The 22,811-nt window shown below is 41.0% G+C and overlaps 1 protein-coding gene across 2 annotated transcripts in view; it reads left to right on the top strand.

Moving 5' to 3' along the window:
• The window catches only part of crb2a (crumbs cell polarity complex component 2a), a 34,291-nt gene extending 11,794 nt beyond the window's left edge, over positions 1–22,497 (top strand). For both annotated transcript variants that reach the window (XM_030064695.1, XM_030064694.1), the window contains 12 exons: positions 7,469–8,161; positions 10,542–10,737; positions 12,057–12,196; positions 12,565–12,735; positions 12,851–12,964; positions 13,578–14,531; positions 15,308–15,882; positions 16,342–16,507; positions 16,970–17,840; positions 18,421–18,537; positions 18,747–18,873; positions 18,996–22,497. In XM_030064695.1, coding sequence (XP_029920555.1) covers positions 7,543–8,161; positions 10,542–10,737; positions 12,057–12,196; positions 12,565–12,735; positions 12,851–12,964; positions 13,578–14,531; positions 15,308–15,882; positions 16,342–16,507; positions 16,970–17,840; positions 18,421–18,537; positions 18,747–18,873; positions 18,996–19,217 — 4,272 coding nt within the window. In that variant the 5' untranslated portion in view covers positions 7,469–7,542 and the 3' untranslated portion in view covers positions 19,218–22,497. The remainder of the gene's footprint in view (positions 1–7,468; positions 8,162–10,541; positions 10,738–12,056; positions 12,197–12,564; positions 12,736–12,850; positions 12,965–13,577; positions 14,532–15,307; positions 15,883–16,341; positions 16,508–16,969; positions 17,841–18,420; positions 18,538–18,746; positions 18,874–18,995) is intronic.
• Positions 22,498–22,811: the final 314 nt, after the last annotated feature.

Raw genomic sequence — 22,811 nt, forward strand, 5'->3', positions numbered from 1 at the left:
TTAATTTCTGTCCATATTTGAAGATGTCTTAGTATTAGTCACTATATGTTATTGGTATATTGATTATATTGATGTATAATGGTTGATATGTGTCCTTCCTGATATGTGTGTGAGACAGGGGACACATGCTAGAGAGCCAAGTCTGTAGCCTTAATCTGTGCAGGTATCCTGCCACCAGGAGCTTAGGGGAGCAATGGGATTGTCCCAAAGAGGCCAGAGAGATTACAACAGAGAAAGGCTCTGGAGGTCAGACGGGCTGTCAAACCTGCTTGGGGTTGAAGGGGGAAGGAAAATAGGGTGCAGATTAGAAGAAGTGGGCATACATGAGGAGAGGACAGCAAAGATAGGCAAGTTAAGAAAGTTAATGAGAAGTAAAAGGAGAGAATGGAGAGGCAGAGAAGAATGAAGAGAAGAATGTAAGAAGAAGTGGGAAAGGATGTGCACAATAAATCCCATTACAGTGTCATGGTTTAAAATTATGTGTTAAAATAAACCTGGTTAGATAATGCATCTATAAAAAGTGCCTAGGCAGCCTGTCTACATAAGTGCTAAAGGGACTGTAAATGGTTAGTTAGTGATGTATATGAAGTATGGCTGGCATGACACAGCAGGAAATCTACTGTTATTAAAGAGGCAATTCATTTTTTAAGAAAAAAAATTCTCACAATTCATGGAGCATCATGTATAAAATGTTCAAATATTCAGTCATAAATTGTACATTCCCTCCAATCCTTCATTTTTTAATTTAAGTTTGGGCAGCAGGTCTATATCAGAGATTTTCAATTTTTTTTTTTTTTTTTTTTTTTTTATGTTCTGGACACCCAAGTTGACTCTCATTAAGCCCTGAACTTCCACTGGAGGTCATTTTTGCCCTCAGGACTCAGATATGAAAAGATTTTTTGGTCTGTGTTAATTACAAGAAGTGTCTCACACAAAAAAATGAGGGAAATGGTGATTAGCGAATGTGCGAATTTACAAGAACATTAAATGAAAATTAGCAAAAATGTTTAACAAAATTACAAGAAAACCATATTGAGAATGACTAAAATAATATATGTAAATGTCAGATCAGTGATGCTAGATCAGATCTCTTGTTTAATGCTCGTAAAAGGCACCTGAACGCAGCCTCTTCCTCATGTTGCTGAAGGACGCTGGAAGACCCTCAAGGAGCCTCGGAGGTCCTTGACAGTCCCTGAAAGCCACTGGTCTGACAAAAGGGACACCACTGTCTGCACTAAATGACATATCAATTTAGATACATGTGCAGTAGTTAATGTGGAGGTTGACATGATGAGACCGCAAACGGCGCAGGGCAGAATCAATCAGCAGGTGGTCAGTGGAGCGGCTTCAGTTGATTATAATGGAGCAGCAGACGTGCCTGGTGTATTTTCAGCTGTTAGTGAAACATCTGTTTTTCTCTGTATAATTTCACAACGTTGCATAAAAACCTATGTATGTATTTCTTTTAGGCTTATGTGAAATGGTACTTAGGGTGTGGGTTGTGATAGGTTATGTAAGAAGAGAGCAATGAAAGACACAAATGTTAACTTGAAAAGTGGACTGGGGATGCCTTGGATTTAGTCATCTGGCTGAATGTGAGCGGGTGGAAAACAGGGTGACAATTCAAACCTGCCTAAGCGTCCATCAAGGTAAACATTTCAAACACACCTAAAATATTACCAGGAGCAGCTTGACGAATAGAAGACTATTTTCTAAAATATTTTACACCAGACTTTATTGGGTACCTAAAACAGCAGACATTTGACATTTTAGTTTTCCTAGGGATGCTCTCGACGCTTTTCAGTGTGTTTTAAGATCAAGAAATGTGTCAGTTCTTGGGCCCAAACCAGGCCATAAACATCGGACCCACCTGAGAAGGACCCCCAAGAATCTATGGTTTACCAAACTTGACTAAACCATAGTTTCCTTCACAAGAATTAGACAGAGAGTCTTTCAAGTGAAGTGCATACCGAAGGTCATTGTTCAGAGTGTGAGTGCCACACATGGTATGTCAAGTGCTTTGAGGAGTGTGTTTATTAGACATTGTGGAAACAGAAGGCAGAGCAAAAACTCTTACCTCCGATTTTGACCATTTGATAACCAGGCAGGCAGAGTAGAGACGACTGTAGAATTATACGACCTGAGGATATCAGCCAGACCAGGGCATTGCTGGGTTGCTACCTGACTCCTTAGACCCTGATTGTATCACTATATTGGACCAAGCTTATAGAAGCCTGCAGTCGAAGCCTAAACAGGGTGATTTGATTCACTGCAACTGATCTGGGTCAGGGGTTAAACTGGAATCAAAGATACTCCAGTAAAGGAAGATGCATAATCATTGCTGCCAGTGGTGGGGAAATGGAATTTGCTTCCTGTCTCCAAAGTGTGTGTGTGGTCGACTTTGCATGGTCTCTTCCCGCTGAAACCACAGAACTTAAACGGACCTGAATAGTGTTTCCCATTTAAATCAACACACCAGGAGCAATATTATGGATCCCACCAGAGTCCTGTGCCCCATTTCTTGAGCATAAGCTTCAGCCAGCCATTACTTCTTAACCAACCTTAACCAAATGCGCATATATTGGCCTAAACTCCTCCTAATAATGTATAGCAGGGTGGTCGGAGCTGTGGTCATTTTTATGTGCATGTTGCCATGGTAGCTTCAGTATAAACTGGCTTCAGGTATATCACTGACTAGCAGATGAGAGAGGTTTTGCAGCAAGAACCAAAGCCTCGGACAGGTGTCTTGTGTCTGTTAACCATCTAAAGCCAACAAACACTTTTTTCTCCAGTAAAGTTCAGCTAAACACCAACAGTTTGCACCATTTGATGCTGACCAGCTAGATTTGATAGTTTGTAGATGCTACCTGGGGGGGTTAATAGGAGAAGCCCAATCTTGCTAAGGTTATTCTAATCTCTAGTAACACAGCAGGACACACAGGTTCAGATGGTCTCAAGTAATTTAGTAACTTCTGCTTTCAGGCCACAGCCACAGTACAACATATCTGCACAGTTCTCGCACAGGAGTGACACACTTAATGGCTCTACTGACTCGTTACCAACTATAAACGCCATTTAATTCTGTAGGAAATGACCACAGCAAACAGAGCAATGTCCACTCTACTCCATTCAAGATCTGTGGCTGTAACAGAGCAATGTTCAAACAAAATCACATTTGTCCTGATTTGTTTGTACGTAAAATATCAATGCCATGTCAGAATGTTAGGAACACCTGTGTCTTGTGGAAAAACAGATCCAATATTTACTTCACTGACCTTGGGACATAAGAATTAGTCATAACACTATGTACTCAGGTATGTCCTTATGGCCTTATTATGGCTTCCCATGGTGATCACTTTGTCATGGACTGTTTTGACTGTAAGTTTGGCTGCTGCACTTTTTCCCCTTTGGGAGGTTTGTTGCTTTGCAAATATAGGCCATATCCAGTATAGGCCAGATGATGATGTTGTTGTGAATGCTATTTACTGGTCGGAAGTTGGCACTTATGGTAGATACCATCTGACGGGAATGTCGCATTAGCCTGCAGTCACAGTGCTTAGGAAAGTTTGTCCTCAGCTGGCCTCCATACTTCCATGAGGTATACTTTTTGTACACCTCATGAGTGTCCAGAGTTTTGTTGCTACTCTATGTACCATGCAGTGGTCAGTGGTTAATTTGCATACTGCTTGTTTTGTAGGGCAATATATTAGTAATGGTATACTGAAGTATACATATTAGTAGCATTAAGCACATTTAAATGATTGTCCAAGTCATGTTCCTGCCACTTACCATAGTTTTTAGCCCATTAGAAAAGTTTAGTTTCTGATCAATAAACCAAAGGATCACCTTCAACTCAGTTACATGTTTGCCCATGTCTCTTTATTACATTAATTAGATTTGACTCTAATCTTGAAAAGTTTCACAGCCACCAGAGAATCTTTTAGCCTCCAGGTGGCTAAAACCCCACTAGGAGTCTAGTCTAATCTTTAAAGTCCAAACACGGTTACTGTGTGCTTGTTAAGAAAGAGAGCCAAGGACGCACTTCAGCCCGAATTGGACATGACAACATCCTTCTGCTGTAAAGGGGCAGTAGCAGGAAAAAGTTGTAAAGCTGTGTATACCTGGCATGTCTAAGACAAGGCACGAAGAAAATAAGATTAACTTAGCCCACATTGCTTATTTTCAACTTCTATGATCAGACAGGAAACAGATTAAGTGCATAGGACAAATAAGGTGAAACTGTGGGGGTTCGTAAGTTGACACTTACAGTGCTGTGTCATCAATTTCAGCTTTGTAGTCATTTTGGAACTGATAGGACCTAACAAGTCTTGCATCCATTTTTATTAATGTTGTAATAATTGCTATCTTTTTTATTTTTCACTTGCCACCAGCAGCTTTCAGCAGCCACAGCAACTGTGGTCTACTTAACCTCTTCACACACCTTGCATCAACTCCCCGTCCTTCTGTCTCTCCAAACATCCTTTAGTCACAGATAAGAGGTGGTGGAGTAGCGGTGTCATGGCTGGCTTGGAGTGGCATCACGTATGACTCATTTTCATTTTCACTCATGCTGGAGACATTGTGATTACTACTACACAACAAGGAGTTAAACATTTTGTTCTGAAGGACATTGGTGCCTAAGAACAACAATATTTTTTACTCACCGAGACATACACCACCCACACAGCATTATGTCATTCTGCCTTGTGATAGTTTACAAAGACATGCTGTCATTTTTAGCGTTTCAAAATTTCCCATTGCAATGTAACGTGATGCTGTGTGTTCTTTTAGAAACACAGTTGCTCATACCAGGGGTTTTCAAACTTTTTTTTTTTTTTTTTAATGTTCTGGGTCCTCAAGCCACAGACTCTCATTTGAAGTGATTTGGCCATAGGGACCCTGATAGGAAAAGATTTTTTGGTTTGTGTCAATTACGAAATTAATCAAAATCAATCAAGCTGTCATACTTGGATGCTTCCAAATAGATTCAAAGTGGTGAGATTTAAACATCATGACAAAATAATCGCTCATATATTTTTTGTATTGAAGCAATGTGTTGTGAATGAAATTAGAGGGAGATTCAATATTCCTCATTTTGCTGATGACCCTCTGGAAGCTCCTCAAGGACCCTTGGGAGTCCTCAGGCCCCACTTTGAAAACCACTGGCCCGTACCATCTCATCAAGCATAGGACAATTTGACTCTCTTTAATCATTCAGCCCAGAGCCGTGATTATACCTGGTCAAGTCAACAGTGGCAAGAAAACCCTTTTTCACAGAGGCACCTGCAGTGTAAGCACAAGCTCCCAGCCTGCAGATGCTGAGATCCACTGGAAGTGCTTGACGTCACTGGACTTGATGTGGCTCCTGCTGCCTCTTTAGCCACTGTCGCTCCTGTGAATCACAGAACACAAACGGTCACATGCTAAATTCTTGAGCTGGATCCAGGCTCAGTCATGGGAGGTAACCCACTCTTTCTAAAGTGTGCAGCATAACTTTTGTGATTACCATAGTAACCTCACTTTGCTAAGCACAGAGAAGTGTAGAGATTTTATGTGTGTGTGTGTGTGTGTGTGTGTGTGTGTGTGTGTGTGTGTGTGTGTGTGTGTGTGTGTGTGTTTGTGTGTGTGTGAGCTGTGGGGCTTCAATTACATTCATTAGAGTTGGAGGCAGGGTGAGAGATAGTGTGGTTTATTTCTCTGCTGACGTCTGGTACCCCATGGTTTCCTAGGAAAAATTCAAAAAAACAAAATAAAGCACAATGCTCATGTGGAGAGTTCAGGAACAACCCAATAACTGCTTTTCAAGTCCTATTAGAAGAAGGCTAGACATTTGGCAAAAAAAAAAAAAAAAAAAAAAAAAAAAAAAAAGATTTTGAGGTTCCTTGCACTTTACCACACATAGGTTAGTGTCATTCTATTTTGAACTGAACACAATTTAAAGAACAGCACAAGCAACACTATCTTTTGAATTAAGTGATGCAATTGGCATATTAAGCCATTAGTAGCAACCAGAGCTACAAGTGAAAAAGAGATAATTATCAGAATTCAGGGTTTCATTTTTTAATAAATGAAATAGCCTATATTAGGAAGTGACTTCTGACAAAATATGGTTATGTTACATTGAAAACTGTCTCAGATTGTGAAGGTTAATGCCATCCCATGTTTGCACAGCTAAGAATGTAGAATCTGGATAGAATGAATGTGTCCATCATCTGCCATGTGTTGAAAATCTCTGTAAATCCAATTTTACCTCTTGGGTTTTGGCCACAATGGGCATGGCCTGTAAGCTTTACTACAGTTCTGTGGTAAGCCTGATTTAAGATGTTGTATTCAGCGTGTTTCACACTTTCTGTTTGGGATTAGCGTACTCCAAATCCAAGGTTCCTTCAAGGGTTTCTGGCTGGGTGGTCCCAGCGTGTTAGTGCCCATGCAATATGTTTCCTCTGCAGTTAATTCTAGCTCTTGTCTAGAGGTGTCATTTTTATGGAGCTTGTGTCCCGAAAGTGTTGATGCCTAGAATAAAAATCAAGACTTTGTGTGAATTCATGTTACTTCTAGCCCACCATGCTTGTCTGTTAGGGAATGATGGCAGGTCTATGATGCTGTTTATGAGATTATGTTTTTGGCCATCTGCCTGGCAAAAGATATTATTCTCAGTTTGGTTTTAGCTGGTCAATACACCTTGTGTGTGTTCCTAAAAAAAATCAGTAGCCAACTTTAGCAACATTTCCACAGAGTGACTATCTAGCAACTATCTATCTAGTTTCCACACCACCAGTTTATCTCATTCTCTCTCTCTCGATCCCCCTCCTCCCCCTCCCTCACTCCCTTCATTGTTAATAACTTCCACTTCGATGAGGATTTAGAAACAGCACACTGATCAAAGTGTCGGAAGGCCTGGAGCAGGGGGTTGTGGGTATTTTGGACGGGTAGTTGGGATTGGCCCAGTATAAGGAATGTGGACTGATTCCACACAGAGTTCATGGCACTGGGTGGTGAAAAGAGACCACGACTGTTTAGTACATTGTCACAAAACTGCACCACAACACCTAAAATAATTGAATTCTGTTTAGTAGAACAATATGCATAAAGATCCTGCAGGCTCAGACCCTGGATATACATGGCAGGTAATGGACAATACATTCATGGTTTGCAGTGGTTACAAGTTAATTGATTAAACAAACATAATTACTGCTAACAAGAGAGAGGCCCTGCTGGGCTTGCTTCATGCTCTTTTACTTTGTAAATGTAAATAAGCATGCTTGCCTATTTGAAAAAACACCCTAAATGGGAATGCCAGTCAGTTTTGGAAGTCATGTTCCTCTGTCCTTGCACAGCACCATCAGTATTTTATTTACAGGGTGTCTGCAAGATTTATACAATTCAGTTTAAGACTTATCTTTGTCTAGGAACAAGACATTAATTTGACATTGTAATTTGTAATGACCTTTTTTTCCCCCATTTTCAGGAATATTCTGCTCAGCCACATCAGACAAATGTCTGTCTGCACCCTGCCAGAACGGAGCTACCTGTATAGACACCATGGATGACTATGCCTGCATTTGTCCCAGAGAAGGGGTTCGATATATGGGCAAAGACTGTGATGAACTCTACGATGCGTGCGCCTTTGCACCTTGTGAGGACTGCACTAGTACCCCGGGCACCACACAATACCACTGCTTCTGCCCCGATGGATTAACAGGTGACAACTGTACAGAGGAGGTGGACGAGTGTGAGAGCAATCCCTGCTCCAGGCCTCGGTCAGAGTGCATAGACAAGCTGAACGGCTACTTTTGCAGATGTCCTCCTGGGTACGGAGGACAGGACTGCCAGACGCACGTGACTGACTGCATTGACCAGCCATGCCAGAACGGCGGGACCTGTGTATTGCTACCAGAGGGCTTTGAATGCCAGTGTGCGTTGGGTTTCGAAGGGGACAGCTGCGAGGAGGATGTGAACGAGTGTTCATCGCACCCTTGTCAGAATGGGGCTATCTGTATGGATGGAGTGGCTGAGTTTCACTGCTTCTGTGTGCCTGGCTTTCAGGGCCACAACTGTGAAATCGATATCAATGAGTGCGCTTCACGGCCCTGTGAAAATAACGGCACCTGCATCAACGAGAAGGATCGGTACGAGTGTGAATGCCTGGTTGGGTTTGCAGGTACATCGAAAAAGTCACCAACTCACACACACACAAACACACACACACACACACACAGTTATCCAAATGAATTTTATAGGGAAAGATTAGTCTCAGTAAAGCTACATTAAATAATACTACATGCATGTTTTACAGTAAAATGACCCCTTGCAATGTGGGTTTTCTTTCCACCGGGCAATTTCCTGTCGGCCTGTGGTTATTTCCTGGTTTGAAATTTCTAAATTTCTGAATGAGATCCTCCTCTGCCGTCCTCTTCGCCCTGTGAGCTAAGCTTTAACTTTCTCACTTTTTCCCCACCATTTCAAAAGAAAGGCACCTGTTGTGTAACATGTCACGTTCTTACTGTCCTTTTTTGAGTTTTCTTGCTTTACCTTGCTGGCGTGTAGCCTTCTGTCCACTTTTGATGGTGTTTCTGAATCTCTTAAAAGACATTCATCATGTTGGTAGCATAATTTAATCATTGTCTTAAAGTATGCATCACCAGTAGTGGGATAAAGAGTTTTTATCTGTTAACAGCATATCCTAAACCATTTTGTTATTCAACAGCATTGTTTTTTCTTGCCAAGGTTTGTTCATTTAAAAAGTGTTTTGTTTGTTCCAGAGAAATAGGCACGAGGAGTATTTTAAGTGCACAGTAAGATATTTCCTCCAGGCATCTTATCTCTGGCTTATCCTCTGTCAGATAAACTCTGTGGGCAGACAGAGAGAAACACTCTATCGCTGCTTTTCTCATGCTCCTTGCTTTCTTCAGCAAGCCTGCTCTGTGTCGAGAGCTTCACTCTTATCTGTGAGTGGTTGGAGGTGATCAGCTCCGATGCATTCCTCTGTCGCTCCATACATTTATTTTGAGAATCTAAAGTAAAGGCATTTATCATTTGCAGCTGTCTGCGAGTCCAGAATAGGCACACCAAGAGAGATTTCAGACCTTTCAGTGTCCTAAAAGTCCTGGTGGTCACTGAAGGAACAATTTGACTCTGTGTGCTGCTTTCAATCCCAGAAGTTTTACTCACAAGCCTTCATGGTAAATTTATTTTCCCAAAATGCTATTCACCTCTTCTCTAAAATGGGTCTGTAATAAAAAATAAATAAAAAAATAAATAAAAAAAGATTTTAAAATTTCTGTTCACAGTTGTCATGCTGTATATTCAAACACTCTGTTATCCAGTCATGTGCTGAATACTTCCAAAATACACATATTTTCACACTTTCAATCAAAGACCACCTCTGCAAAATCCACTCATGCAGGCTCGTGAAGCATTGCATGAGTGGATTTTGTGGAAGTGATCTTTGGTGGACATTTGGTCAGCATTAGCAAAAAGATTTTGAATGACCACTACTGACTACTCATCACTAGATGAGTGTCATTATTCAAATCCACGACCTCCTTTAAAATGTTAATCATGTCCATTGAGTCCTGAACATATGATGAAGGCAGTAAAGGGCTCTGAAAAAGAAATCAAGTTGGAAATGTTCTCAATTAACCAGCTGCTGACACAATGGGTCTTCCCTCTTTGTGATTTCCTTTTTGTCGTGAAGAAATTGTAAGTTATCATTAATTTCTGTCTGAAATGGGAGTTGGATTATTCCTTTTTTATAATGAGAATATCAGAAAGTTGTTACTGAATCTCACTGACATAATCAACCCAATTTAATATACAAATTGCACCATCTTTACCTGCCAGCTTTAATGCTATGCTGGTCTCACTTTTTTTGTTTAATTCTGCCAAAGTCTCCCTCTGTGTCTTAGGGAGGTAACTGTAGACCTTATATTCTCTCCTTTTCTCAGGTGTAGTCCTACTGCTGTCCTGATCCACATTAGAGTTATTTAGGTTAGTTATTCTAACCCTAACCCTAACCCAAACATGCAGGCATTTCTCATTAGAACCAAAACACTGTCTTAGTCATAGGTCGTGGAAAGACTTTTCAAAGTCAATAGTCCAGATTCAGGGCTCAGACAGGTTCACTACACTCACAATGGTGTGCTGCGGCTGTAGTGCCATGTGAGATATCTCCATGGGGTTTCAGGAATATATGAAGGCTTGCAAGGGACTGAAGACAGTTCAAGTACTTGATACAAATATTATATATTATGGGTAAACATTGATTTAAATGACATGATTACAGAAACAGTTCATGTTTCACTAATGAGCAGGAGTGATTTGAGAGGACCGATCAAATGCATTTGTGTCATCACCATCCAGTGAGGATAGCAAGTGATTCTTGCAGTACTACTCTCCTAACTAATTTATATCCATATTAGTAACATGTATTTCATTATTATCATCATCTTCTTTTTCATCATCATCATCACCACAACTATGCTACCACTCTGTCCTGATCGTTTCTCTTTGCTTTTTCCAACTTTCTCCATCTCCACCAGGCGTGAACTGTGAAATTGAGATAGATGAGTGCGAGTCTAACCCTTGCCACAATGGAGCCACCTGCCATGATCTCATTGGCATGTACACCTGCGACTGTATGCCCGGATTTGATGGCACCGACTGTGAAGTGGATGTTGACGAGTGCGCCAGTGAGCCTTGCCAAAACGGAGCTTTCTGTCATGACAGGGTCAACGGGTAAGGCAAAGCTTTACACTGTAATTTGTGTCTGCTAACCTGTATTTCCCACAGTTTTATGCAACTGCATAGGTCTGCTGAGAGTGATTTGCAGAAAACTGAAAAGGTGTAGCCAGGTTCCAGACCCATGATTCAAACAGGTCTTGTGCAATTGCTGAGTAGTGTTTGACTGTACAATATGACACACCCACTTTACAACACGACACACGCCATGAGATAACGCCATGGATTAGTATGAGGATGATGCAGGTGACAACATTCAGAACCGTACAAGTAGATCAGTGAGGCTGCGGTTGTGGTGGTAGAGGTGTTGGTAGTCAAGACTGTCAAGTCACAGAGTTTGGTTCCTGTGTGAAGCGAGTCTTTTAACCCCAAACCATGACCTTTTCCTAACCTTAACCATGACAACAAAGTATTTTGACCCAAATCAGAATGTTTTCCTAACCTAAACCATGACAGTGAAGTATTTTAACACAAAACATGACGTTTTACTAACCTTAACATAGATTTGATGCCTAAACCTAACCAAACTACCACTGTTATTAAGCATTTGGAATCTGTTTATATCAGAGGGTGTGTTGTGTTTTAAAGTGGGTGTGTTGTGTTGTATTGTGAATATGCAGATAGATCTGCTAGTAATTTCATGGTTCAAAAACTGAGTTGGCCAATCAGTGTTTTTGTAGGGTGGGACAAATATTGTTGACATAATCTAGCTGTGTCCTAGCCAGAGATCATAGCATATTAGTTAATACATATTAGCTAAAATAAGACACATTCTGTTTGTACCTATGGCTCTCCAACTTGTTTCCACCATATTTTAGTTATGGTATGAAGCATGGTATGGTATGGTACATAGACAGCTGACTGGCTTGCTTTCCACTGGGGTATGATGTTGTCTTCCATGCTAAAACTGCCTCATCCAACCTGACAAAATTATGACAATTATTTAAGGTAAACGATTTACTTCTTGCCGTTGCACGGCTGCTAAATATAAAATTGAGAGCTCAAATGCAACCCATATATAGGTTGCATGGCTCAGGAGCCAATTTCATACCACAAACTGTGTTAATGTGGTTCAGATCAGAATAAAAATGTCTATATGTCTCTGTGACACACAAAATAGAACAGGCCCTGAGTGGCATCTTTGGAGCAGAGGAAGAAAGTTCATACGTCCAAATAAAACATATCTCTTATAACAATGGTAATAATATTAGTTCTTTGTGAACTGCCCCAGGAAAACTGCTTCAAATAATTGTGTCTATTGCTTGAGTTTGTACATCCTTCCATACAGTACAGTAACTTACTTGTGTCTCCCGCAGTTATGAGTGTGATTGCACGGATACAGGATTTGTGGGTGACCACTGCGAGGAGGACATCCCTGAATGTGCCTCTGATCCTTGTCAACATGGCGCCACCTGTCTAGAGGGAGTCAAGGAGTACAGCTGTCTCTGCTGGCCAGGTATTTGAGTGATAAATAAGGATAAATAAAATAAAATAAAATAAATAAAAAATCTGTTAATCAAGGGACCTAAAGGGCAATCTGCTGGCTTCATCGGCTAAAGTGTATGAAGCATATTATAACATGTGCTCTTGATATTCTGGCTTTGAATCCAGACAGGGACCCTTATTACATTTCATCCACTTCAGTGCACTGAGGCAACAGACCACTGCAGAACAAATCATGTGTAAAATACAGTAATTTTGTTAAGTACATGACACTAAGACAAGTGTACAGTTCATTTTGAAGTTGCCCATCTTTATACAGTAAACTATTTTACAATTGCTTGATGTGAAACACGGAACTACACTCTCTGATTTTTTTTGTAGGTTACAAGGGAGAAAACTGTGAAATTGACATTGATGAGTGTGCCGAGATGCCCTGTGAGAATGGAGGAGAGTGTTTTGAGCGTTCGGACCCCTCTCACTGGGAGCTGGAGTGGGAGCTCAGTTTTGCAGATGCTGCTGGATATATTTGCCAATGTCAGCCTGGATTTGCAGGTCAACCAAATAACAAGAATCCAATAAACAAGAATCTCAGTTCTTACTTTTTGCCCCCTCATTGCATGTATTACTCTCTGTAAAGCATTTGCTTTTTTCCCCTTCAACATTACAGGAGAGAACTGCTCTGTCAACATTGATGAGTGTGAGTCTGATCCCTGCCAGAATGGTGGCACTTGTGAGGATCAGATTAATGGCTACACATGCACATGCTCTGATGGATTTACAGGTGAGTACAGTTTTGGACGGTAAGAAACAGTTCACCCTAAATACTATATTTATGCATCTATAGATAGTACATATTCTATTCTTTCATATAGGTCAGTATGATTAGCAAGCAATTAGCAATATTTCAAGTTCAATGTGGGTATGTGTAACAGCTTTTTTTGTTTTGTTTTGTATACACTAGAATAAAGAAAAAATGAGAATGAATGAATAAATGAATCACCATTTTCCCATATTTTTGAAACAAATTAAGTGAATTTGCTCAGGTTTCAAAGGGTTAAAGTAAGCCAACATTAGTCATGAGCCAAACACAAACTTGGCACTTGCACTGAGAGCCTTTCACATGCACACATGCAGCCTTTCCAAAAACTCACCATTTGCAAAAACACAAGCTTAAGAAGAAGTACATTCTTGCATAATGATAATATTAGCATGCCATGCCAGTTTTAAGCAGCACACTGTTTACCTCTGGTGGCTCAGCTGACACAATGGAATTAAAAACATTGTGTGGTTATGCCTTTTCTTAAATTTTTACTTTTCAGTTTTCATAGGGAAAATTTTTTGTAAAAGGTTACCAAGCCACCATCATATCTAAGTTCTGTGTCATCTCCTCTCAGGTGAGACTTGTGAGGTCAACATTGATGAATGTGAGAGCCAGCCCTGTCAGAATGGCGGCTGGTGCGAAGATGGCGTGGCATCCTACACCTGCCATTGTCCTGAGGTGGAAGAAGGTGAACTTCCTTGGGGAGGTGACCACTGTGATATTAAACTCTATGGCTGTGTGGATCACGAATGCCAGAACGGAGCCACCTGCCACCCGTGGCTGGAGGACGGAGAACATGGCCACACTTGCTTGTGCCCTCACGGCTTCTACGACGAGCAGTGTTCCACACAGACGACGTTCTCCTTCTCCACCCCCGGGTTCATTCACATTCAAGTTGTTTTAGAAGAGCGGAGAAGGCGGGAAACCGAGCACCAAGTCCACCACGGGCCAGGGGTACAGCTACGCTTCAGGACAACAATATCAAATATGTTGCTCTTCTATAGAGGCGATGCAGACAACCACCTCTTGTTGGAGATTGTGAGAGGTGGTCTCCATGCAAAAGCCTTTTCTGAGGAGTCAGAACTGGATGTGACATTCCCCGGGCACGTTAATGACGGAGACTGGTGGGATGCACATGTATTCGTGGTCAAAGAGGGCCTGGTTTTGATTTTGAAAGGTCCTGGCTGTGACAGGGATGGATGCAGAGTTACAGACGGTGGCCCAGATGGACCACGTTTCCAGCCCTCTGAGGCTTTCACTGACGTCTATGTGGGTGGAGCACCAGAGGGGCTTCTCGCCAACACTGTGAGCGCTGCAGGTTTCATTGGGTGCATGGAAGACCTGATGATAGACTCCAAGCCTATCCTGCCCCAAGCTCTTCCAGGAGACCAAAACCATGAGCTGGGCTGTAGTAAGACTGAATGGTGCGAGCCTGATCCCTGCTCTGGAAATGGACACTGCGTGGACCTGTGGACCAGCTACCGCTGCGACTGCTCCCGTCCCTTCCATGGTGACAGCTGCTCTGAAGGTAACTACTTTCAAAACCGGCAAATTTATTATCATTATTTTTTTTAACACTTTTATTGGGATATTTGAAGATTGCAGTACAAAACTGTGTGTGAGCAGAATGTTTTTCACACACTGATACAAAAGCACAAAAGGAAAAGAAAGGAAAAATATTCACTACATAAAGGAGGGCTTAGCAGGTATGAAGATCACACAGGGACATTGTAAATGTTAGTCTAGATCATCTTTTGTGTCGCCCAGGCAACTTAAGACAGGTCTCCATGTTTTCTCAAATGCCAAAAATTGCTCTTTCACCCTCAGACTGTTCAGAATGCTGCAGCAAAGATTTTATCTGGTGCCAAACAAACCCCGATTTCAGCTTCCCTGCACTGGCTGCTGCTTAAATATAGTGTTGATAAAGATTTAATAGATTACTTTTAAAGCTCGGCCTGGTCTGGCACCCAACTATATTTCTGATATCTTAGTTTCCTTACGAGCCACAGCACACTTTACCTTCCTCAGCCTGTTTTATTTTCTCCCTTGCTTTTCTTGTTTTTATTATCCTCATTTTATTAGATTTGATTGTTCACTGATTGTTAAACCAGTCAGTAAACTGGCATGCAAGTGCTATATGGACAGGTGTTACATAAATAAAATTTATTATTGGGCCGTGGACAGTAAAAAAAAAAAAAAAAAATCTGTTTTTGAAAGCTACCCTGCCTCTGAAAAGTGATTACTTATTTTTTTGTATATCCTCCATTTTGTTTGATAATATTAAATGTCATTCTGCCCTGACAGAATTCCCCTCATGGACCTACAGCCACGAAGACACACTGAGCTTCAGTGCCTATGATGTCGGCAAGACCCACAGGAGCAACTTTAGCCTTTCTTTCTTTTTGAGGTCATTAAAGCCAGATGGCCTCCTCTTTCAGCTAAGAAGATTCACAAAAGAGGAGGAGGGAGAGGTTTACTTCTCAGTGTACCTGGGAATGGGGAGGCTGTTTGTCAGCTCTCTTCCCAGTGGTGCCCCTTTGACCGCGCCAATTTTTGTCACCACCGGTGAGAAGCAGCTGCTACAGTTAGAGGTTCAACATGGCCAGGTGATCTTTCAGCATGCTGGTCTTCGCTACAGGATAGGAGAGATCCCTGACGTGGAGGTGAACTCTGGGGATTTAGCCTATGTGGGAGGTCTTCCAGAAAACTGGGACTCTGAAGTGTGGGGCGGGCACTTCAAAGGCTGCCTGCAGGACCTTCGTTTGGACGCGGTGCATCTGGAGGTGGACGCATGGAGCAGCTCTGACGAGGACAAAGTGTATTTACCAAGTGATGCTGAAAACGTAAAGATGGGCTGCATCAGTGATGACACTTGCAAGGTGAGAAATATTTATTTAGTTTGTCATCCTAACAGGAAAGCTCTTTAAATGCATTCAGAGGTTACAAAGGCACTTAAGATAGCTGATATGCTTATGTTTAAAATAAGAAAATCCAGATTTAAAATTAAACTGCGTTTCGCAATTATAAACTAATCATGTTTTAGTAAAACCAAGTATAGTGAGTTAAACCTAATTTAAATGAGTAGTATTAAATTTAGATGGCAATGCTTTCTTACAAAAAAAACATCAAGTACTCAAATGAAATTTTTTTAAATTAAAGACCGACTCATGTGTAGTGTCAGCACCCAGGAATCATAAGAGAGAGAGAGAAAAAAACGTTCATCTGCACCCCTGGTAAAAAATGAATCCTTGTTAGTGCAACCAAGATTCTTTACTGTCTGAGCTGCTTGTGTCTTTATTATTTATGTATTTACAAAATCCCAATATTTTACTCCAAAGGTGGAGCCATGTGAACACGGAGGACAGTGTACTATCACCTTCAATGATTTCACTTGTTCTTGTCCGGAACAATACACTGGAAAGACGTGTGAAACCCGCGTGTGGTGTGTCAGTGATCCATGTGTCAATGGCGGCCATTGTGTGGACCTTCCTGATGGATATGAATGTAAGTGTTTGTACAAATTCATAACTATGGTTAGAGTAGGATTAGTGGCATCCTTTTGATAACAGCCAATAGAAATAGCTACTGCATTATTATTCATTATTATTTGTCATGTTAAACTAGGCCAGATCTTAGACGAGAAAAACAGTTACGTTTCACACTCCTTTTGGTTATACGCAACAACAGTGCCCCTAAAACCCTAAAGTTTCCGCCCAAATGAAGAACTGCGACTGTAAATGAGTTTCGAAATAGCAAAGGCAACCAGTAGGGGGCACTTTTCTGAAGTTAAATGCCAAAACAATGTTTTTTTGTACAGTACAACAAAAAGTAAAAACAAAAGTACTTAACGAAAATCAAAGAGTGTGCCTTCCAGTGTCAAGCACTTGTTGAAGAGTACATTGCTATTATTGTTATTAGTCTTTTTTATGAATTCCACTTTATTGTTTTTCATCTGTTAAACTTCAGGTGTGTATAATGCCACTTTTGAGAACAACCCTGTGCGGTACAGTGCTGGAGGCAGCCTGGCCGGACCGGTGACGACCGTGTATATGGAGCTGCGGACTCGCTCAGAGAATGCTGTGCTACTGCGGGCTGCTCATGGCTCTGATCTGCTCGTGGTGGGGCTGCTAGACTCTTCGGTTCGGGTGGAAATCCACATCGGCAACAGCGTCGAAGCCTTGGTCTTTAGTGGAGTCCGGCGAGTAGCTGATGGGAGCTGGCATCGTGTGACGATCTCAATGGCAGAGAAAGACAGCGAGGCCTCTCCTTGGGTGATCACCGTTGATGGAATCACAGATGCCAGCAGCATGCCACAGGTCACTGGAAGCCTTCACTTTCTCAATGAGAAGGGGGCTGTGTTGGCTATTGCGGAAAGCTTCACGGGTTGCTTGGGTGCAGTGAGGGTTGGAGATGTCCACCTTCCCTTTGTGGATGACCATAAGGCCCCGCAGCGTTCCCAGTTCCATATGGTTGGAAAGCGAAAGGTTAAAATCGGTTGCACCAGCGCCCCTGTTTGTAATTCGGATCCCTGTCTAAATGGAGCAACCTGTGTGGATCTCTTTAATAAATTTGGCTGTGAGTGCAGCTCCGGCTGGGAGGGAGAACACTGCGAGACAGACACAGATGATTGTGCATCTGGGCCCTGCGTTCATGGCAGCTGTAAAGACTACTTGGCTGGCTTTGAGTGCCACTGCCACCCTGGATACGCTGGCACACTCTGCAGTGAAGATGTGGACGAGTGTGAGCATCATGCCTGCGAACATGGAGGCACATGTGAGGATGGACTGAACATGTACACCTGTAAATGTCCCGCTGAGTATAGTGGCCCACTATGCCAGTGAGTACAAACACTAACCCATTTATTTTTTTATCAAAGTGAATAGCGAAGAAGAAACTATGGAAGAGGATTAGTGCCAAACAAAAATGATAATTGTTGCTAAAGCAAAAAGAAATGGGGAAAGTGGGTACCCCTGTCTGGTACCCCTCTCTAAATTCGACAGACAGTAAATTATTAGTGTAAATCTAAGCTGTGGGATATTTATATAATACTTTGTATTCTAATACTATATAATAATAATAATTCTTTTATTATTTTGAATAGTTCTGAGAGTTCTGAGACAGTAGGCGTAATTCTGAATTCTGGAAAAAGTCAATCCCATAATAATCCAACTCCCCCCCTCAAAATTCTCACTTTTTTCCTCAGAATTAAAAACTAAAATCTGGCTTTTATCACAGATTTCTGAGTTTTTTCGTCACAATTCTGAGATTAACCTAAGAACTTATTTATATACTTTAGTGTGGCCCTAATTCTTTTCCATAGAAAACAGATTACCTTCATGATAGATGATGCATAATTAAAGATGACCACAGTTCTTGCAGTCACCATTAAAGCATTGTTCAACACGTCTCTCCTACAGGTGGGACTATCCGCCAATAGAGTGTGGTAAAGACGTTGAGTGTGCAAATGAGGGCGTCTGCAATGATGGGCTGTGGGGAGCCAACTGCACCTGCATGCCAGGGTTTGGTGGCAACAGGTAAACTCATTCAGATATTTTGAGCCGGTAATTTGGTAACTTTGTGAAATTGCAGATGATGATGGATTTATTCAAATATTAACAGGAATGAAAATGTCTGATTGCGCTCTTGAATTAATCTGCCAAAGTTGTGTAGTATAGAGCAGCACATTCAGTGTGTTGTAATTTTTAACGTTTGCCTTTTGTGCCATCCATGTGCTCTGTTTCAGGTGTGAGATGGAAGTAGACGAGTGTGAATCTAATCCCTGTCGAAATGGTGGTTCCTGTTTGGATCGGTTCAATAGCTTTGCGTGTATATGCCTGCCTGGCTACAGCGGCCCAATTTGTGATACAAATGTAGGTCTTTTAATCTTTTCATTATTCTTTCAGTGAAATATCATAGATTCCCCTGTTATTTAAATCACAATCATTTGTACATCACTGATGATCGCTCTCCTTTTGCCCCCTTGCCTTTGCAGAAACAAGCCCAAAAAGACAGGGTTCCTTGGCTCGTGGTGGCCATCCCACTCATCTGCTTCTGTGTGCTAATACTGATCATCAGCTTGACCTTCATGGTACTAACAGCAAGGAAGAAGCGCCAGTCAGAGGGCGCCTACAGCCCCAGTGCCCAGGAGCTGGCCGGAGCGCGCTTGGAGATGGACAGCATGCTGAAAGTCCCACCAGAGGAAAGGCTGATCTGACAAAAAGGTTTTGATGATGAAAGGTTTGATACCTTCTGATATCTGAGATTCTCTGAGGTCTGAGCACTGCAGGCAAGTGCAGAAGACCCGCTGGGACTCTTTAGAGGTCTAAACTATAGGAGGGAGATGAATGTCATCTGTTGTAGGACACAGACCCCTCCTGGTGGGGACAAGTCACTGACCCAGCTGTGTTGTGTTGCAGTAGATTTTTTATTCAACTAAGGTGTATTAAAGGACCATACCAGTGATTGTTCAGGTTTATCATATCTACAAAATATATCCACTTAAGATTGCTGCCAATCTTTTCCGAAAGCAAGCAGCCATATTTTAGAATGCCCACATCATTTTTCCTCCTTTTTATCCAGCCATTGGTTTCCATTCATTCCACTAAGATATTTATGAATAGAGGGATTTTGATTATATGTACCCCTGCATGATTTGCAAAATGGTTTGTAGCAATGTAAATTGTGGGTAAATTGTAGTGAGTGGGCCAAACTTTCAAAATCAGTGGTACGGTCCTTTAAGTGTAGCATTAGAGAAATAAAGTGTATAGAGTTTGGATGCTGAAAGCAATCCACGGGATGTGACTTAAGGCACGATATTGACTGGAGAACATTAATACCTGCATGTGAAACAATCATTTTAGTGACATTTGATTGATGTAAGAAAAGAGAGGTATATTTTATCTTGTTTTTTTTTCTTAAATACTTCCTCAGGAATGGATACAAAAAAGAGAAAATATTTTGTTAATCCTTTACCCCAAGATGCACTGTGGAAAGTGAGAATGTAAATGACTTTTCCTGGAAATTATGCCCAACGACTACTATAAATGAAGAAAAGAATAAATATCACCATATGTGAGGCGCAGTGAGCCGCTGAACAAAAGGTTAATGTTTCTCTTGCACTGGTGCCAAGTCTGCATGTCTTGGAAAACAAATGTTAAGGGCAGACTCAGTGATGTCATGCTCAGAAACAAAGTGTAGTACTCCAGATATATGACATACTATGACAACAGCACGTATGCCATGTCAGTAGTAAAAGCCTCATAGTTTGATATTCTCTGTGAGAGCTATTTACCTAGCCTGATTGCAGACCTATGGTTCCTATGGGTCTGCTGTTGCCAGTTCAAGTGTAGTTTCTCAGTTTCTTGGTTGAAAAACGACCCAGGGACATACAGTAACTAACTAAAATTAGTGCAACTTCTCTGAATTCTTCCTCCAGATGTTTTTCATTGGCTTTTTGGCAATATGGAGCCTTTCCATTTGTTATGAGCCCCTTCACCAACAAATTGCCTTGGTATAAACGGTAAAAGTGTCAATGCTAACTGACTTTTTTTTTTTTTGGTAGCTAAAGTCGCTAAGCTAGACTGATTTGAAAAGGCCCTGTAAACTGGCTGAAGCAGCTACTGTGTCGACTGAAAACTACGATTCGTCAATCACTCAAATTCAAATCAGACATTAGCTAATCTGCAATTTTTCAGACTGAATAATGGAGTGGAAACAGAGCCTGAATATCAAGCTACTCTTTGTTTTTGGGAATGACATCAGAGTCTAGCGTTAGGCCTTATCAGGGACTGAATACCCAGTACAAACTCAAACTCGACCTGATGTTAGCCATTTGTTTAAAAACTGTATGATTTATGTATTTTTTGGGTTGTTCTATGTTTGTTTGTTTGTTTGTTTTGGTTTTGATTTTTATTGTACCTCACATGCACAAAGGGAGTGTCTACCGATGTTTGGTATGACTTCTCGTGGCATGTTCACATTTGTTTACAATCGAAGATGATATTGTAATATCTGGACTTATACAAATCAATGAGGGAATTGTAGATCGAGTCATTTGTGATTAACCCTGATGACAACAAAGTGGTGCTGTAGATACTCAATTCTCAATTCTTGTTGTTAGATGTGCACGTGGTAGGCTTCAAGTACCTTCAATGTGCATGTAAAAAGACATACTCCATTAGTTACATGGTTTAAACACTGTAGCAAAATTAACAAAAGGAATAAAATCGTAAAATTTAATCTTAAACGAAAAAAGTGTTTAGTGTTACAACAATATCATGTAATAAAACTGTCATGTATCATTTTTTAAGTATTAAGGAAAAAACATCTAATCATGTGTTGACTGCTTATGACTATTGTTATAAAGAGATTAGGTCTTTTTAGGGCATTTCTTTCAATAATCAATCATAAAAAAAAGTCTACACTGTATGAAGAGCTCTACATCATTTCATGCCCTCTGCACAAATGCTCTACAGTTTCTCTAGCAAATTACAGTATTTAGCAAAGTGTGTATGTTTTCTACATCAGACAGGAGGTATGCAACATATATACAGGAGAGATTTTTTGTGCATCGGCCACGTGTTTGGGTGACGTGCAAAATATTCAAATTGTCTCTTTGTCTTCTATTCCATCTCACGCATCTTCTTAAAAAGGGTGTCTGCCATTTGTATGTAGGCTACATTCACATTTATCATCTATCTACCTATATACCTCTATCCATCCTGCATAACATCTCCAAAAATATTATATTAATAAAAAAATCTAAGGTATTTTTTTTTTTAACAACAATGAATGTAGATCTATTCATCTCCACAAAGTACCTTAAAGTTTTGCTTTAGTGCATCTTAACTACAGCTCATATCAGTTTCACTGGGCCTGCATTCAGAATACAAATTGAATGCCTGCCTTATATATTCAACTAACTGGAAGATTTACTCATTACCCCACAAAGAAATGACTTGACTTTTATGTTTTTCCCCTCTTGGTATTAGATGGGCCTGTTCTTGGTTTATTTATTGATTTTTATGACTTTATACCCAGGGTAGTTTTGCTGACCATGGATGCTCTTTTTCAGCAAAGCCTTGCTTCACACTCACACACATATTGGGATATTATAGATGGCGGGATGCCCCAGTTATTTATGGAGCTGTCCTCTAACCAGAGGTGGTGGCTGTGATCCCTTGTGTGGCCTTACCTACCTTTGAGCCAGGAACAAAAACACAAGTAGCCTGCACCAACCAGAGGGAGGAAGTGAAATCCTACATTGTGAGATTGTACTGGCAATGTGATTTTAGCAGGATACAGCAATAACATCTCAAAATATGGAAAAAAAATAAAAATAAAATAAAACTCTTGGACAATGTAATGAGATTACATTGCAATGTTAATAACTGACTGTTGTATCGTAAAAGGTGTAACATATTTACTGATGATGTTATAATACTAACAGTGTAACTCTATGGAACAGGGCGTGCTTCAATAAATGATCCTCGGCCGAGTGTGTCAAGAATGTGGTGCTTTCTTTGGGACAAAACTGCTCCCATCATGTTTGGATGTTGTTGTCCAAACTCAATCAGGGTGTGTCCTGCTTTTTGTTCCTACTGCCTGTTTCCCCTCACTATCATCTCTCTGAAAGACAACACGTCACAGTGACAGCCACTGGCGTCACTCGCACTGAGGTGGATGGGACGGGAATGGAAAATCCAACTAAAAACCACCACAGTGCTGTTGTTTGAACTCTGACAGGACAGAGATTCCACTATGTTAGACAAATAGCCTAAATAGGTGATGTCCATCAGACCCCCAGTTT

This window comes from Myripristis murdjan, chromosome 12, assembly GCF_902150065.1.
Source record: "Myripristis murdjan chromosome 12, fMyrMur1.1, whole genome shotgun sequence".
Taxonomy (NCBI): domain Eukaryota; kingdom Metazoa; phylum Chordata; class Actinopteri; order Holocentriformes; family Holocentridae; genus Myripristis; species Myripristis murdjan.